General features: G+C 36.0%; 1 protein-coding gene across 5 annotated transcripts in view; it reads right to left on the bottom strand.

Annotated features, from left to right (window-relative positions):
* QKI (QKI, KH domain containing RNA binding) overlaps positions 1-20298 on the bottom strand; it is a 158939-nt gene that overhangs the window by 117316 nt on the left and 21325 nt on the right. For all 5 annotated transcript variants that reach the window (XM_065632649.1, XM_065632650.1, XM_065632652.1 and 2 more), the window contains exon 2: positions 2897-3039. In XM_065632649.1, coding sequence (XP_065488721.1) covers positions 2897-3039 — 143 coding nt within the window. The remainder of the gene's footprint in view (positions 1-2896; positions 3040-20298) is intronic.

Raw genomic sequence — 20298 nt, 5'->3', positions numbered from 1 at the left:
TCTGCTAGAATGTTTTTCCAAATATCTCATTCGGACTGGAAATCAGTAATCAAACTACTTCAGTTCTTTCGTATACTTTTGTACTTGTATTACTAGTTGATCTTTTGCCAAACCTCCCTGCAGCCCAAGTTTGTTTACAGAGACCAGTTACATTCTCTCTTTCCTTCCTATTGCAAGGGTAAACAAGGGAAGCTCTTTTAGCCTCCTTCCCTGTTTACCACTAGGGAATGATGAGCTTAAGTAAAAGAAACAGAACAATAAATAAAGAGGATGTTATCATTTTCATAATCCATATTAGGGATGCTATTAAATTCTGATATTACCAAATTGAAAAAGGATTTAAACGTTTTGTCAGTAAGTTCCCCATAGTAAAATGAATCCCTGTGTTCATCATTCTGTTGTAGTAATTAAACAGTTTTAACTAAAATGGTCAGAAAGTATGCACAAGCTGTTTATCACTGCTGGCCTTTGAGCTTCAGTATACTCAAAGGACATGCTACTTGAGACGTGATAATTACTGAGTTCTTACATTTTTACTGAAGAGGCACAGAAGAGTTCCAACAGAGAATTGCACATTAATCAGAGTTAACAGGGTACTTATTAATAATAAAGCCTTGATTATAATAGAAAACATTTATTCAGTCCAACATTTGTAGGTACTAATTCCAAAAACTGTTTAAATTGATATCAGACACAAAGTTTAGTCTCAGCTCTTTAGGGAAATTCAAGAAAATTAATCATTTATCTGAAGCATAAGAAATGCTAAAGACTTTTAACTATTCACCCACAAACAATAGCATATCCTCCATTCTTCTGCTTCCTAAGAGATCAATAAATTTCCTGACATCTTTTCTTTTTCTTTTTTAAACTCTGACAGAAAATATTTCTCATGAATTGGAAACACCTTCAAACTGTAACACCAAACACTTAAATGAGTGTATAAAGATTTAACTGTAGAGAGAATATACTTTTAACTGAAGGGCAAATTATGGACAACTCATGTAATTTAATCTTCTGGGTGCCTTCTGCATAATTTCTCAAATTTCAGGAGTACATATATGTTTCAGAAAAGCTAAGTAGCTCAAATATCAGTTTTAAGACTGAAATTTCTATAAAGATCTAACACCTTCCAAGGGTGCTAGAAGAAAAAATATATAAATATACACAACTGCATTATTGTATCTTGCAATGGGAAAAAAAATGAGCCAGAAAAGCAGACCATCACAACAGTTACGTAATTTATTGGGCTATGATTACATCATGGCAAGGTATTCCTTACTACTATGACATACAAAAGAGAATTAGTTATTCTTTAGCAAGATTTTTATGCATCTTCCACTTACTAGTACAGAAGTAAAAATGCAGACTTTACACAGGCTGTTTCAGACAATTGTTTTTTTGGAAAGTTGAACCTTGCATCAACTATGGATTGAGTTCTGTAAAAACTACAACCAGTAACTACGACAACTCTTCACAAAGGATACATTGTTGAGTTATAAAACCAAGATTTCAACAACCAAGCTATGTTTTAAAAAGCCAATAAGCAATATAACTTTAGGATATGTACAGATATCTAAGTAAGAGCTACTTATATTGCTTTATGGAACAACTGCATGGCACAGTTCCTCTTAAAAATCTGTAATTCCAAGTAGCATCAAAAGAATCATGGTTTTTGGTGTACGAACATGTATGCATGTATATATGTGCACTTATACGTATATAGATATGCATATACATATATTCAATTTGGAAGAAAAATGGAAGGGAAGGAGAAAGAGGTGTCCTTACTATCAATGCAAATTCTCTGAACACTTTTCCCAGTACAGGTATTTTAATTCAAGAGCAATAAAACAACTTCATGAAAACTGAAAGGGGAGAAGAGATATTTGTCTAAATATTCTGTTCTGAATAACAACTTGCACTTAATTTTCTTAATGAAGTATGGCACAATGAGGGTTTACTTAGAGGTCTGTATGTTCTAAGCAGCATTAAAATAATAAAACTCAATTTGGAGAGCTTAATCTAATTAATGATACAAAGAAAAGCCACAGAACTACACAAGTGTTACTTCAATTTTTTGCTGTTCAGTACTTTCTTCCACTTTATAGCACTTCAATTTGCAAATGCCTTACTTGGACCTTGCACTCCTCCACTGCGACAGAATCTCTAAATTCTATTAGGGAGGAATAAAACAATTTCTTATTTTGTCAGTGATCAATGAAAACGTTTGGCATAGACTTTGATAGAACTATCTTTCCTGAGTTGTTTTAAGAAACCATTCAGACCACAGAAGTTCTAAATATTTCTTCTAACTAAAGGAAACGATTCTTCCTCAAAAAGGTAAGTGTACAATAGACCAGAACACCCAATGGAGAATGTAACATTGGCATGCAAGCAAGGAGTTCTGCTTAAGGAGGGGAGGGGGGCTGGGTGGGAGGAGGAGGAGGGGGACAACCCCAAAATAAATACAGCTATATGCAACAGAACTGGTTACACAGGTATGGGACAGAAAGTAGTTGAGATTAGATATGGCCTCTAAGGATTCTCCAACTGACTTTTAGATACATACTGAGAGGAAAACACACCATCCCAAGAACTACTTCCCCCATAAAACTCACTACACGGTGTCTCAAGACTTACAGTACTGAATGAACAAGAAAATTCAGATCTTAGATCTACAGCTCTATAACTCATACTAGTTTGGTATTTAGCACAACCTTCTTCCACTCACACTCGCTGCAAATCAAGCCACCAAGTGGAACATACACTGCTTCCCTAAGAAGTATCTTGTCAAAAGCGATTCAGTGTGATCCAAGGGTAGCATCACATGAAATTTACATTTAAAGACGACCACAAGGATCAAAAAATAATTTAGGGACTAAAAAGATATACTTACATCTGGATATTCTTTTACAGGCACATATAGTTTCTCTTGTAACTGTACAATAGGTCCCACAGCATCTGGTAATTCTGCACTTCTCTTCTCCGTACTACCATTTAATGTGTCGTTATACATGTCTTTCCGTACTCTGCTAATTTCTGTGGGGGGAAAAACGTATATTAGGTATTAAATACAGTAACAGATTATAATCTAGCATGACAGTCTTCGCTTTCTAATCTTTCCCAAATCTTAGTGTCATTTGCTTTCTCTCTTCATAAGCATCATGGTAAATTGAAAGAAAAATCTATTCTCGTTTTGTTGAGGTATTTTTGTGGGATTTTTGTTTGGTTTTGTATGCTTGGGTTTTTGTTTAGGGGTTTTTCATGGTGTTTTGTTTTGGTTTTTGTTTAAGTTGCAGCACCCATCTTAAATGTTTTCTTCATGTCTGTAAATTTGCAACCTACTCATCTCATTCGGCTATTGAATTAAAAATTATGTGTAGCTCCTTAGAACACATTGTTGACACAAATGGTGCACATCATTTAAAAGGTGTATAAAACCAGTTTTTACGTTTTTTTTTTTTTAAATAAACCATCTAGAAAGCAAATAAATTAGAAATCTGTACCTAACATCTAACATAAAAGATAAAAAAAAAAAATGCATCGATACAGTACTATTTCCTAGTTATGAGATTAACTATAGCATTTGGAAATCAAATGGTGCATCTTTGAGCAATAAGAAATCTGACAACTCAAGAGTGCAGTTACTGAGCACACAGTGTGACAAATAAACTAGTAAATATCATTCTACTGACTACATCCAGTGAGACAATAAAAAAATGAAGACAAGCTTGGTATCAGAGACCTCAGCAACCTCCACATACACCCAGAAGTCCTACTACTTCATTGTAAATAAAAACTCAAAAGCACCAGGGAATGTCATAAGCCGACTTATAAGTACCGTTTCTAGCAATTACACCTGTATTACTCACACTTTGAGATATTTACTTCCAAGATGTAGTTGAGCAGTTATAAACAATGCAGTTAAAAATGTCTCATTTGATTCAAATCCAGGTTACTTTCACTAAACTGTAACATCTGAGAATGGACACAAAGGTTTCTTATTTAACCCAAAAAACAAATTTAACAAGCACTTATATTTCATTTCTAGAACTGTTAAACTGATATTTAAACTGCTGCTATACAAATAAAAACCCCCACGTTTCGTAACTTACGGAATCCCAACTAGTATAAAATTTTCTCAATGAGTCTATTCCAATATCACTAAATAATTAGTTAAAATGAACACATTAACTAAGTTCCAAACTGAAAACTAACACAAACAGGCATTGTTTCCAAAGCATTAGGGCTTATGATAGTTCTTTTACTTAGAATTCTTACAACTGCTTTCAAAATCTTCAGAATGAAAATGAAACCGAAACCAGAAATTTCATGTTTTCATCTGACCACAGGAAGCCACAGAAACAAGAAGTCACTTGAAACTCTAGCAGCAGACAAGAGATTAATGTAACCTCTGTTTCATAATCAATTTCTTCTCTGGCAAATGATTTATAGTTCAGATTTCAACACTTAAAAAAAAACTAAGGGGGAGAGCGAGAATGTCACAAATGACGAATCTCAAACAAAACAGACCTAATTTTCAACCGAGTTAGTCTGAATTAATTCTAACAAACTGACTCTGCATATTCAATAACAAGTTGTTTCTCCAGTAGCAACTGACATACTCAATTGTATATACTATATAATGATTTGGTGCTTAACGCCTGTTTAGAACTGAGAAATTTTGTCATCATATAATCATAGCTAAAGGAAAAAATCCACAGCTGCTTCTACACTGACAATTTTGGCAACAGGCACAAAATCCTCATAACTACAAGCAGTATTTGTACTGGCTTCAGTATATAAAGAAATTCTTTAGCACATCTCTTTGAACAAATATTATCTTTTGGCAGACTTCGTTTCCTTCTCATTCTCTTCAGATTTTCCATTAACTTACATCCCACTGAAACAAGTTAGGCAGTCTGCTGAAGTACTGAAGCATAAGTAGCAACATGGTCATCTTTATTTATATTTGGCAGCTACAGAGTAGTTGTACTGAAAATTTCATTTTAAATTTTATCTTTCATGTAGAATATAATCACTAACATCAGATATCCTAGTTTTCACAGCAAAGAAAGAGCACTTACTTTAATCTTTCCCTTGCAAGTACTCATATGTCACATTCGTGACACTGTAGAGCCAAACATTCAGAACACACATACAGAGTATGATAAGCTGACTTGGGGAGTATCACAGAATTCTGGCTTGTGTGCAACCTAAGCCATCTATCACACCTCAAATGTTATATAGAATGAAGACACCTACCAACTCAGGATTTTCTACTCCACTACAGGACCAGACACTTGACATTTAGTTTTCTTTGCATATGTAGGTTTTTATTTCCTCTCTCTACATTGAAGCCACTGGTAACACTGACAAACATCAGGACAGGGATAGCCAGCTACATGAACTCATTATCATCAGCATTATCATCAGCTACTCAAGTGCTACTCTTTCTTCCTGCTTCCTGGCCTTTTATCTTCTCTCTTGCCTTAGATTCTTTCCCTAAGACCTCAGAAGAAACATTCAGAAGCAGTAGGTGAAATAACAAGCCTGTATTCCCAGTTTTTCTTTAACTGCTGATCAGGTCTCCAAATTCCCTTTTTGTATCTATCACTATCTAGGAGCCTCTCTTCACTTGCCTTGCATTTGGCAGAACTGAAGGACTACTGCTTAAATTATGAAATAATTTGACCAAATCTCCAGTGGAACCCACTCTCTTTCACTTCTAGCTATGGACAGAACACAACCTATCTTCTTCCCCAACTTTTCATCCCAGCCAACCACAAGCATTATCTCAAATACACAACTCTTAAAGTTATTTATCTTCTTAATATATATCCTGGGTTTTTCCAGACAATGCTGAATGTTTTTACACATCTTTAAGATTTTTTCTAATGACTAACAGCAGTATTCTCAGATACATGACTCTCATTTAATCACACGTCTTATGTCTCAACAAGAGTCCATACAAAAGTATTGAATTTTGATCACATAACCTTTCCTTTTAGTCTCCATTAAACCAAATTCAAGCCTCTAGTTTCGAGTATCTTTCAGCTTCACCACTCTAAGCAGTTCCGTATATCTATAGAACTATCTGCTACTGCACTTCCAGCACGTTCCTCAAGAGTTGATCAGAAGTGCAAAAAGATTCCAGAAATCCTCACCAGCAGCACATTACAAAAGCTAAAAGCTCTACTCTCACCTCTAGCGAGTATCCATTTTACCCTGTTCTGATATACTTAAAAATACTTAACAGCAGGAAGGTCACATCATCAAAGCACACCACATCCCACTGGAAAATGAAAGGAACCCAAGTAAACAGTCTTTTATTTAGATTCATCTCCCATCATTTCTTACACAGTACCAAGAAGATGCCTCATCTTCCCTTCCCAAAAGCTTCTTTGGCATGTCTCTCATAAAATCACACTTCCCAAGTTCATTTGCAAGGCTTTAGCTTGTCCACATTTACAATTCTTTACAAATTCTTCCACCATGATATCTCACAGGAAGCCGACTGATTAAAAAATAAGGAAAGCTTTACTTTCAAAGTGAACATCTAAGTACAGTTCTAACTACTTTACCCCTATCTTAACAGTGCAGTGGTAATTATGTTGTATAACACTCCAGGGATTTAAGAGAGTTAAGTAAGGAGAGATACTTAATTATAATAGTAGATATGACTTTAAAAGACATACAGCAGCTTCACCATACCTCTAAAACCTGTGAGTTCTGCAAATGCAGTAACAGGCCTCCCCTGAAAAGATCTAAGTACTCTACTGTAGGCAGAAGCAGAAACTCATATGGAATTTCAAAATCCACATTATTCACCTTTAACAGTACTTTGGTCTGTCTGTTGTAAGTAATAAGTTTAGGAGTAAATGACAAATTTGTCTTGCTCACAGCAAGGCAGTGGAGAAACAGACTCAAAGAGACCGTTTTCAATATAGTTCTCTTGTTCCACCTTAATATGGCATGACATAGTCACCTATGGTGGCAATGACATGCATTCTCATCCAGGAGAACATTTTTCTTCCTCTGTCCCTGAAAACTATGCAAATAATGTAATCTTTTGTTTCCTTCATCCCCAGATAGTATTTTTCAATCTAACACCTAAGACATGATCTGAAGCCAGACACTCTTTATACTGACTACATTTACCTACAGACATTGCTGCTTTGATTTCTTCACAACTCTTAGCAATATTCTTCCCTCTTGAGCACATGAAGGATGGTGTTCAGACGAATGTTTGTCACCACATTAAAAACCACCAGGAAGTTACCACTTCTCAGCTGTCAATTACCATTCCCTTAAAGGAAATAAGAGTCTGCACATGTGTTTAAGGCTGTTGGATTGCAATGTAAAATGGGTTTACATAAACCACTAAGCAAGCATATTCAAAGCAGGAAATCACTGAAAAGGTTCAAATTCTTCCTCTCTCACTTTGAGTTGCAAACCACCCTCATTCCCAGTGCCCACAGCTTTAGAATTTCTCATCATGAAGGCTTCTTCTAAATTATAAAGCTTTATCTTTTGGAAAAAAAGCAGACTTGGACACAGTTTTTAAACCAACGCATTCCTCACTGCAGTTTAAAGTAGAGCTAAAAATTTGAAGAACTGAAACAAATCTTCTGACATTAACAATTTGCTCCAAATTAGTTACAGGCATTTAAACCAAGCTAAACTGATACAACTCTCAGCCTATGTTCCCTTCCCAAGTCTAACACAACATTAAGCCATCTATGCACATAGAATTTAACTCTTTAAACTCAAGAAAATACGAAGTGTTTATCTGTCACAGAAGAGCCACTTGCCTATCATTCTTAATTTTTACAATACACAGCGAATAAGTGGAACGAAGCAATAGCCACAATCAGTAAAGTAAGCGACTCGGAATGAATCAAAACACTAACCATCTTGTAAGACCAGTCGGCACGCTTCCTTAAGGAAGCAAAGCACCACACTCTTAAGCTAGTTTCCATATGAAAAAAGTTACGAGCAGATTCTTTAAAATTAAAAATTTAAGGGGTATGGTGAGAAAAAGCTACATTCAAATTGCTAAAAACCTACATGGTACTTGGATCTCAGTGATTCATAGAACATTCAGTTTCAGTTTTCTATGCTCTTACAGAAATCAAGTTATGCCCAAAATATCAGTGACACCTTTTTTTTTTTTTTTTTTTTTTTTTTTTTTACATACAGCATAATTTTAAGTATTTGACAGGAAAAGTTAATTCTTAAAATAAATTAATTTCTTACAGACTATGGCACTAAAACTAAGCATAAGTAACATCTTCAATATTTCCACAATAGTTTTTTTGTGAAAAGTGAAAATTTCTGATACCTATCTATCAGAGATGTCTTGAGTAAGCCCACTCAAATTCAGAAGATCCACATGCATGGAGCTGAGCGGGCAGGCCAGGAAAACAACTGATTCAAGTCCCTTCTCATTCTTTACCCCTAAGAAGATTAATGTTTTGTTTGGTTGGGTTTTGCCTGTTTTTGTTTTTTCCTTTGGTGCTGTTTTGGTTTCTGTTTGGTTGGGTTTTGCCTGTTTTTGTTTTTTCCTTTGGTGTTGTTTTGGTTTTTGTTTGTTTGGTTTGGTTTTGGTGGGGTTTTTTTCTGTTTTGTCTTTTGTTTTGGGGGTTTTTTTTTAAATGTGAAATGCAGCAAGATGTGTGCAAAAAGTTAATATTTTAATGAAATATTTTTACTGTACACAACTGCTGCTGCATCATCAGTTTAGGAATGTAAGAGTACTTTTAAGCAAGAAAATAGACTTTTTCCAATTCTTTTGCAAACTAGTAAATGAATGCTACGAACATTCTAGCATACAGACACACAATTACCACTTTGGAGGATCTAAACCCACTGAATATGGATCCAGGATTTGTCCAGGCAGACAATCCATTCCATGTTCCATTAAAGCTTTACCCATCGATTAGACAACTGCAATTAGATACCAGTTAGTTTAATGTAATACACAGTATTTTCTTCAAACAGCATCCAACAATATTGTAAACAAAGCACCTGAAAAAATGTAACTAAGAATGGAGATTAAAAAAGCAGAAAAAGTATATAACTATTATATCCTGCTCTTAATGAAATATCTCTGAAGACAGGTGGATTATAACCTCTTGAAAGCATTCTGAAGGCTAATACAGAGCATGCGCTCAAACTACAAGATGAGTGATGTGCTGATGTTCATCGCCTGCCTCAAAAGAACCTTGTTGACCTGGCACATAACAAATTTAAATACAACCTTTATTATAAATAATTAAAACAAGAACCAGAAGAACATTATGTTGCCCCATTTATACACTGTATTAATCACCACTTTCAGAAAAAAATGAAAATCTGATTTCTGGACACCACAACTGAGAACATGGCATGCAAGTCACGCAGCAGTGTGTGTCCTCCCCCAAAAAAGTGTTTGCGTTTCAAATTTTAATTCATCTTTTAATGCCTCGGAAACTCTAGTTTCTTCTCCTTTGTTCCTTTGAGCCCAATCTAGCGGTACACTTTCAATGATTAAACTGTCAGTCCAATGATAAGTGGGCAGCACTTTCAGCAATTTGTCAGCACTCTCGGTATCAAAATTCAGTCATTTCTTTTTGCAAGAAGAGCCTGCGAAACTCCTTCTGTTGTGGGCAGTTGTTAAGGTTTGCATCAAACTGACTTCAAAACCAAATACAGCATACTCATCTGTTCTCTTTGTATAAATGTCAACAGAAAGCTTTTAAGTGCTTTATTATTGGTGGAACGCTGCAACTCATGTGTTTTCTAATCTAGCAGCTTTAGCATGCTTACTTGGCAAAGAAATAGTTGTTTTTATTCATCACAATTTCAACAGTCTTCACTGTTAACACCAGTGCTGTTTACTACTACTGCTGATGCAGCAGAAATAGCAACGCTAGCAAAAAACCAAGTCATTTTTAATACTGTGCCACATGGAGCTGTACCCTGCATGCATCATCAGTGTACAGACTAAAATGTTGGCAAGCACTTACTCTACCCACCCTCAGCTATTAATGAGTGAAATGCCTGACCATGAGGCAAACAAGAGTCCCATCAGCTTTCCTTCAGAAACCACCACAGAATAAAAAAAAAAAGAATTTAGACAAACATGACCAAGCACCAAAGCTGATAAACTTGTCCACTTCTGAAAAATTTTCATACGTGAGCAGTTTTGGTTTACAGCATGACACTGAACTCTGCCATAATTAGCTAGCAAATTTTAAAGTCCTGCATTTGTTTCCATATACTAAAACTCACAGTTACATTATTTAATATGAAGATATTTAACAACAACTAGAAGAGGTCTGATCAAAAGTCCATCAACCCTGCATTACATTTGACAGTGGCAATCTGCATTCACTTATGAAAATCATATAAAGATTAAATACAGTCCCTTCATTTTCTTGATAAACTCAAAAAGCTGTACATTTAAGATGAAGTCTTGTGTGTCCTCATATCCCAGTACTATGCTTCAAAAAAAATCTAAAAAACTTTAACATAAAAATCAGCTTCAAAGTTCCTAAGAGCATAGCTGAACAAGCCTTTCGGCAGTCTACTTGGTGTCTCCAAATAACATCGTCTATAATAGTGACTGACATACACTATCCATCCACATCCAAATGAGTATCTTTGTAAAACTGAAAGCTTCTTGAGATGAGTAATTACCTGATAGACAGAAAACAGTACAACTCAACTAAACTTCTAAGAATCAAGGAAAACTAAGTGTTTTAAAGGTCAACATTAAAAATAATGAAAATTAATCCAAAACCTTAATCGCGTTGTTAAGTCTCAGCATTAGATCAAGCTTATACAATAACTCAGTTAAAGTAAATGAACATACACTGTTCTGCTTGTTACAAAATCTCCCTAAAACACCGATTAACTGCATAAAACTCTTCAAAACATTTTCCACTTGTAAAGTCCATCAGCACAGCACAACTGCCGAACCAGATTTGGTGGCTCACATTCATAGCAGGCTTAATTATTACACTTTCAAAAATCCTCTACTCTAGCTCCCTTTAGCAGCAAGCTGCCCACAAATGCTTGGGTACAAGTAGCACAGTTACTCATCGGTCCAGCTGCTAAATCTATTCCAGGTGTGGTTTTGGTATTTTTCCATACCCACTAGCATGACTCAATTGTTTGGCAGCTAACCGTAATAATAAAGGACTTGGATATGTTTGATGCAGCAGAATCAGCAGTAATGCAATTCTGTACAAACTATTAATCATGATCAGAAAGTTGAAAGAAAAGAGCCATCCATTCTATGACATTTAAACATCAACATCACTTGTTGCTATTTAAAAACATCAGCTTAACAATATCAGAACTTCTACAGAACTTCTATGCGTTTAGTTCCTCAGGTGTGAATTTTTTTAAACAAAGACATTTTACCTCAGTTTAGTATCTGGTTTTGGAATTGCTCTTTGTGAACAGTGCACATTGACTGGTCTAAAATGGACTTTCTCTAGTCAGGTGCTATTCCATGCTCCCTATGTTTAAATTCATCCATTCGCAACAGAGTCAATTGCTGTCCAGTTTCTACAGGTATCTTCAGTATATGAAATAAATTGTATTTATGTTGAACAACTATGCAGTCATGTAACTGTGGAAGCTCTCTAGTTCAAGCCAAGACATTCTCTCAAAAAATTCTACTGAGCACTTGAGAAAACAATGGCTTAATTCACATCAGAATCCCTTCAGTATCAGAAAAGAAATCCCACACCCTATGCTATCCTGCCAGTATGGGCAGGGAGTGCCTAAAGTAAAAAGATGCTATTTTTTCAACCTGTAAAACAAAACAAGCTAAATAAATTCCTGGTAGAGACCCTGCAAAATGATCAGTTTTGAAGTTTAGTAGAGAATTAAAACTCTGATGGAGTTATCTAAATTTCAGTTTTGTTTATTCTTAAAACTGAGAGGAGATCGAGTAGTGAAAGTGAATTAAAAAAAAAAATCCTACTTGAAAGAACTAAACAGATTCTTTCCTGCTTTCCAATGGTGCATCTTAACACTCGCCATTTGCAAAGAATAACATAATGCACATGCAGGTTATTTTCTCAATCTTTTGGAAGCCATCCACAACCATCCTCCACAGAGTTAGCAATTACAAGAAAACATTCCATTGGTTAATGCACTCTTTATTGTATGAAAGGAGTGAGGGCTTTTTTTTTACTTCCATAATCACCCAAGAATAATTAACTATTCACTAACACAGTAGTGTCATGGGAGTCTTCTTACTAATTAAGGACAAATGAAATTTCCTACATCTTCCACACACAGGTAATCTGAGGGAACACAAAACTTTGCAGCAAATATGAAGTATTTCAGGAATTGCTGGAAAGTGAAGATGCGTATCCTGTGTCCTCTGTCATTTTTTCGCATAGCTTTGTATCAGCCTTTTTCCTTGTCATAAAACTGAATCTTCTACAGTATATGCACACAGCGATGACCTGATACATTAAAAAAAGCTAGATATCCAGATCATACACACATGAGGTTCAACAAGGCCAAGTGCCACGTCCTGCACTTGGGTCACAACAACCCCAGGCAGCACTACAGGCTTGGGGAAGAGTGGCTGGAAAGCTGCCCAGCAGAAAAGGATCTGGGGATGTTGATTGACAGCCAGATAAATACTAGCCAGCAGTGTGCCCAGGTGATCAAAAAGGCCAACAGCATCCTGGCTTGTATCAGGAATAGTGTCACCAGCACGACTAGAGAAGCGATTGTGCCACTGTACTCAGCGCTGCTGAGGCCGCACCTCGAATTCTTTATTAAGTTTTGGGCCCCTCATCATAAGAAAGACACTGAGGTACTAGAGAGAGTGCAGAGGAGGCGACAAAGCTGGTGAGGGGCCTGGAGCACAAGTCTGATTAGGAGCGGTTGAGGGAACTGGGGTTATTTAGCCCGGAGAAAAGGAGGCTGAGGGGAGACCTTGTCGCTGTCTACAACTACCTGAAAGGAGGTTGTAGCATGGAGGGTGTTGGTCTCTTCTCCCAAGTAACAAGTGATAGGACAAGAAGAAATGGTCTCAAGTTGTGCCAGAGGAGGTTTAGATTGGATATTAGGAAAAAATTCTTCATGGAAAGAGTTGTCAGGCATTGGAACAAGCTGCCCAGGGAAGTGGTGGAGTCGCCATCCCTGGAGATGTTTAAAAGGCATTTAGACGAGGTTCTTAAGGACATGGTTTAGTGCTAGAGTTAGGTTATGGTTGGACTCGATGACTTTGAGAGTGTCTTCCAACCGAAATGATTCTGTGATTCTGTGATTAATAAAAAAATTAGTCAGCTGATTAGTCATGAAGAATTAATGTTATGCATTCTTCATAAAAAACAATATACTGACTTTGACATGCTGATGAAGACACTTGCTTATTATAAGAACCTGGATTTTGGCACTAAGTTTTTGTACCTGTGACATCTAAAAAAAAGTGATCATTGGTTATCAGCTAAGGAATTTACCTAATACTGTAAGATATGAAGCATCAAAAACTGAGAAAGTAAATGTATCTAATCATAAACAGATGACTTGGTTACAAAGTGAACATCTCTAATTCTAACCTGCTAGCATATCAAAACAAAGCTGATCCAGTATTTGTGAAAGCAATGTCTCTACATATACAAAGTATTATTTCCTAACAGGCTGACCTAACAACTTTCATTACTTCAACTGGAATCTAATGCATCTGAATAGGGCTGACTAGTTTCTCTCATTCCCAATTTACTCTTTTTTTTTTTTAAAACTGATCATGTACGACAGTAATACAATCCCACTTTTAAACACACTGCTCCCTATCACACAGTATTGTTATACACACTGCCCTACCCTGGCCCTGTCAGCATTTTACTCACAAGACTATAATAAAGTAAAAAGTTTTGGCTGACAAGTACCAAGACTGACACTGACAAATTAATCATCTCCCACATTAAATACATTAACTATTGCACTCCTCTGACATTAAGTGCATTATCAACATGCACCATACAACTTTGAACTAAATTTTAAGTATTGGAAGACTTTCCAGAGTTAGGCAGTACATAAACAAAATCTCCACTTAATCACAATCTCTACGGAACCAAACATTTAAGCAACACTTAACACAGCTGACCAAACTACAGCCCTAAATTAAGTATTACCCATCTGTGTTAAAAGATTATACATGTCCAACACACTTTTTATCTTATATTTATTAAGTTACAAAGCTTAATTAGCACAGACATCAAGACTTAATATAGCGGTAGTCAAATATTCCTACATGTGATAAATTTATAGATTTATCTGTGACATCATTGATGAACCAACACAGAAAGTTGGTTTTGATTTAGCTTTAGTAAGCAGAAGACTTCAAAGGAGACAGGTCAGCAAATCAAACCGAAAAACAACAATTTTTATTTATGCTTACATTTCAAAACAGGTGACTTTGATGAAGTAACAGAATCTGTTATAATAGCAAAATCATCTGAACAGAAGAGGTGTCGGAAAGAGAAAAAACTGGAACCTCTGAGTAGGAAGTACAACAACGAAACGTAGTCGTTCACGCAGGAAAAGCCTCCAAAATTTAGTTCAAAAATAAATATTCCAGACAGGCAGATTAGTCTGTTTGTTTGACTATGCCAAATTTCAGAATGTTGAAGAACTTAAAATACCCATGTGAAAATCTGTAAAGCATACAAGTTTATCAAAGTTAGATTGTGCCAGGCTAACATAATAACTCCAAGAGTGGTTAAGGAAACAGAGCAGTGTAAGTTTAGTTTCCCATGCACCACTCTGCATGGAATTTAACTAAAAAACGCCAATTTCTAGAAAAGCTCTTCAAGGTATAAGCTAAAACCAAGTGACAATCAAAAGGAGGTTGACCAAAGGCAATGGAAAACCTCAAGAAGGGTGAACTGAATGATCTCTAAAAATGGATTAGTGAAAGTCTGCAAAACTAGGAGGTTCCGCCTCCCTCAAATGAAGAATGTTCTGTTTGCCAGAGACAGGATGCAAAACCTCTTATCAATCACACACTGACCAGGAGGGACCAAGCAGTGACAGCAGCGGAAGAGCACGTATCTTAATTGGTGTAGCTCTGTATAGTATTTTCAATAACGAATGCAAAATTTGCATAAACAACTGTGTTAAAACACTGCATACAATTTTGGCCATCCTCATTCACACAAAATACTGAAGACAGAAAATATCTGGATCATTTAAAAAGAAAAGCCAAACTACACACACACAAGAAAGAGAAGTTTGCTCATTATCAATTCACTGACAACTGCCACCAGAATAAGAGTTAAAAGGGTGACACATACTGTAAAATTAAACAGATTTTAACTGGCTACAAGTGTAACAGTAAAAAAAACCCTCTGAATTTGGGACACATGATTTTGAAAGAACCCACCACAGCAAATTATGATTTCAGTGGGGAAAATATTGTTAAAATCAAAACATTATCTGTTTTCAGCTAACATTTATGATACATAGCTTGGAATAAGAATTCCTTACCAAAAGAGTCTTCAAATTACAACAAATTAGACAGGTCACAAGCCAAGAAGAAAATAATTCTGTATGCAGACAGTTTACCAAACTGCTATATGACCCATACGTATCATATTTACAGTAAGATTAAGTTTATTTCAAGCACCAGTGTTAAAAAGACTCCATTAAGAACACTACATATGCTAATAAGCTCTGTTTTACCTTACTGCAAATTGTAATTTCTTATACAAGCACAGTGTCACAAACTTGTATTTGAGAAATACAAGTAAAAAATTGTAGCAACATCATTAAATACTTTAACCAAGGTGTTGGAAGGATAGAAAAAAAAATGCTTCTCTTTATGCTAGAGAGTATATACAGAAAATACGACTACTTAAAAACTGTCACTGAGTTCCTCTATGAACATTGTTAAACAACTTCAACTTCACATTGAAGTGATTAAGATAACCAGTCAGCTTTGAAAAGCTGCTCTTTTTTCATCAACCTAGAGAAAAAAAATCCGTGTGCTTGAATTCACTGCAAATACATGCACTTCAATACTTTTCTAAAAGACAAATATACCTATGTAAAGATGTTTTTCCAGGGAACTGAAACCTGACAATCATCAAATTAAATTTTACATGATTGAGGCCTAACTTCAAGGCTAAAAGATAGGCTGTTAGTAATTGTAATTTTTATTAAATCCGAGTATTTTTCCAGACTTGAACAAAAGTTAAACTGAAGAGATATTTTAGCATACTAATCTTACTGTTATCCATTCTTTTGTACCATGCATTAGTTCAGCGATCTGACTCAACACATTACCAGCAGGCAGGAAATCAGCAAGGCCACTAACTTTCTAAACATGCACAGCCAGCAAAACTTTGCTGAAGAGAACCAACTACCACTAAAGCATCAACCTCTGAGCAAGTGAGAAACAAGAACATTGCTACTTCGGTTTCTTTTACTGCAATAAAGGGTTTTAGCTGTTATTTGCCCTATTTTATTGATTGTTATTCCAAGTAGCGAATGGAACATTCAATCTAATTTGCAGTTGGGTATGTTAAAACACAGACCATCTTTCAAAGTTTCATTTCCTTCAAAAACAACTACAAAAACCTCCATGAAGAGTATTTTTATTATATGGCAAAATCAGACTTTCAGAGGTATACGTAGATTCACAATCTTTTTTAACGTTTACATGACAGATAGATACTCACTTTCCAAAAACTACAGTGGTATCGGTATCTGCTCTGTCTTCTCATTTCTATAAACACAGAACTATGTTCACTCCCTTCAACCATAACGGAGCTTTCATTAAGCATTATGAGACTGTAGATGGCCTGCCTACTCCATAAACAGTAGTAAGTATTTGGTTAGTGATACTACTCTTACTTCTGTCAGTAATTAGAGTAAAATAGATTAGGGTGGGCCTTCTCATCATCCTTATTTTCTGTTTTTCACACAATACTTGATTTGCATGCAACATCAGGCCCCCATTAGGCAGATCTGCCTTGACAGGTGAGGAAGCCATAATCAAAACTGCCCTCGGAGTATTTTACTCGGTACAAGTCAAAACTACCTTGAAGATACCTTCTTAAAGGTACATCACTTCACAGGTACATGAAAGGTAACTTACACACTTTGCCATGAGATTCCAAGTGGCATGCTTATGTAGGCTGTCACAACGGCAATCAGCTGAAACCTAAAAAAACCAAAACCACAGCCTTTCCTTGGACATCAATTGCACCCTCTTCAGAAGGTTGGTACGTTGTCACAAATTACGACTAACTTTTTTAGAGTTGCACGATGTAACTATCCTAGGAAATATTACTATATTCTCATATGCTCTTGATTCCAAAACACATAGCAAAAATGCCATTATTAACTGAAATTATTCTTCAGATTTCTAATCCACAATTATTATTACTAATCAGTAACAGGAATTGTTACTATTACCAGATATTTAGGCCCTGCCTTGAGACAACACATCAATAAGGTATCACTTTCAAGAATAAGCACAATGCTTCTTTCCATGTAAATAAATATACATGGTCTTTGTCTATACCTTATTATGTCTTGAAGTTAATATTCTCTTGTTCGACACCAAGAGTTATTTTCTAAAAAACCTGAAGGAATAGGGACTTTTCTGGGAAGGAGAGCTTTATGAACAATTTCACGAAACATCATAAAGAAATAAAAGTGAGTGCTTGCAAATGTGATTATTTTTCCCTAAGATACTCAAGACAATTGATTCTAGAATCCATATCCCAAGCATGAGTATTTGTTAAAACGCTCAGCACATATGTTTAGCTTTTAAGCTGAAAACCGGATATACTATAAGTATGCTTCAGTGTAGTTTATCAAAAAAGGGAACATGACTTTACAATGCACTTGAGGGCATGAAAGTCTGTTTAATAGGTATTCAAACTTTTAATGAAATAAAACTTCTGTATAACATGGTTTGGGTTTTGTTTGGGTTCGTTTGGTGGTTTGGTGGATTTTTCTTTGTTTTTACACAAAGTTCACTTTGAGACAGCAAAATCCAGCACAATATGTATACACAGCATAATAAAACCACAGATGTGTTAAGCCATGTATTTAAGATAACTGACAAGTTTTCAGAAAATTGTGACTATTATTCATGAAGTATTGTTATTTTTCCCTCTTCCTTACTTATCCCTTATTTTCTTAATAAGCTCACCATTATTCTACAAGTCACCTGTGACAGTCACTCAAATCCAGTAGCAAGATGGTAGGATACTGCACCTTTAACAGAGATAGGTCTGGTCCTTATTCCTTCACCAAACAAAACAAAAAAAAAACACCCAAACTTCAGAGAACTGCTGCCTGAGACCTGCTGGTATCAGAAACATCGCTCTTCCTGTGAGAAAAAAAGTACGCCTGAAAGTCCTCATCTGTGTGCATCTTATGGATCAGTTTTACTGCCACATAACAATTGTACTCATATCTGTCAAATTGCTAAATTCAACCAGTCAGCTAAGCTGGCATTTTTACATTCAAAGACCTCTGCCACATGAAATAAGGTATTAACTGACAGCACAAGGAGATACTGTCCAGCAGCAGAGGAGGAATGAGACAATTTGCCTCTGGGTTTCACAGATATTTCCTGACAGCAAAGACATGGCAAGACTCCAAAACTTCAGGTTTACTCCAGGCTCTAGAAAGCAGTTTCCTCTAGCAGACAAATCCTTTTGGCTGTTTTCCTCACCCCAAACACTCTCCTGCTCCCAAACAGTCTTTTCTCCCTACTCGAGTCCCACTTTTTACCTATGGAAGATATGATTCTACATTCCTTCAGTTCTTCGGTCAGTTCTAGTTCCCACCCAACATTCTCTTATGCTTCTGAACAGTCTGCAAAACATGAAGGATGGCTACACCATCAGAGTTGTTTGTCCAAACACAGCATCTTCCTGATTGTTTAAAAAAATTCTTCTTAAAAGCTGAAGTTTCAGAAGAGAGCAAGCCAATTGCTCAAAACACAGGGAAGTGAGTCAATTCTCTCAAGTCCATTCCCCAGATACACCAAGACTGACAGCTTCCATTACATGGCCTGCTCAGGTTGAGACACAGCATACTTGTCCACAGCAAGACAGCGCCATAAGAGAAACTAGCTGGAGGTGCAGCACATACTCAGCAGGACAGTTTTTTGGACACTGAAGTGCTCAAATGCAATTTGCAAATTGCATTTGCAAAATTCAATCTGTTTCGTTTGAATCTAGAAAGACTGCTAGACAAAATGATAAAAGCACTCACTTCAGCAACCTCTCAGAGCAAATTTAAATGTATTTTTTGTTTTAAAATATTAAGACTTCCCCCATGTTCATTCTTGAAAACTTTTTCACTGTTTTAATTGAAGCTTTTGGTATAGCTCAGCCTAACCCACACACTTGGCATGAAAAGTTGTAAGTAATTCTGCAAAGTTACATGCAACACAAGAGATCATTTAGTGGAATATATAATACAACCTTATGCTTAAGTCGTATCAGAGCTACTTAAAAGACATATGACAGCACAGCACATTCCAGGTCACATCTGCAGCTTTACATCACATAACTCATACACTTCTTCAGAAACACACCCATGTTCTGAATGACTGAAATAGGATTTCAATTTATACATTTATACATTCAATTTATACACTAAAAATACTAGGATTACTGGTATCATATTAACAGAATATTTCTTTTCAGTGTGATAGTGTTCCACTAGATATTACAGTGGAAGATAACATCAAATTTGCTGCCCATAAAGTCACTATCCGAATTTTATTTCACGGTTTATCTCAATACATCTTAAAGAGAACCACCTTCTCCAAACACCACCACACACAAAAAAAAAAAAAAAAAAAAAAAATCAGACAAACACAAATCCCTACACACAAACAACCCTCCCTGCTTCCCCACTACCACCACCCCCACTATGCTAAAATGTATTTCAACTTTAAACACAAGGCATTGAAACAGAACCAAGATGAGGCCTCAACTACGCACCAGCTTACACTACTGCTTTCCAGCATTACTTGCTCAGAACCATATTCTGCCCAAGCTGAAGAACCATTGCTCATTAAATCAGAGCCATGCAGAACTACTAATGGCATATAGCTGAGGCTACATTACTAGAAGGGAAATAAAATTTTAACACTTACTATGTCGAACGGGAGTAGAAAAGTTTCACTTTCTCCGTTTAACATTCAAGACTTGTTTTTATAAGCGTTGAACACAAAAGCAGCCAAAACCTGAAACAGTCTTTCAGGCTTATATTTTTTGCTAGTCTCTGTCTCCTTCCCTCTAACTC

This window comes from Caloenas nicobarica, chromosome 3 (genome assembly GCF_036013445.1).
Source record: "Caloenas nicobarica isolate bCalNic1 chromosome 3, bCalNic1.hap1, whole genome shotgun sequence".
NCBI lineage: Eukaryota > Metazoa > Chordata > Aves > Columbiformes > Columbidae > Caloenas > Caloenas nicobarica.
The sequence above is the reverse complement of the archived record's forward strand: the minus strand, read 5'-3'. Positions and strand labels throughout refer to the sequence as shown.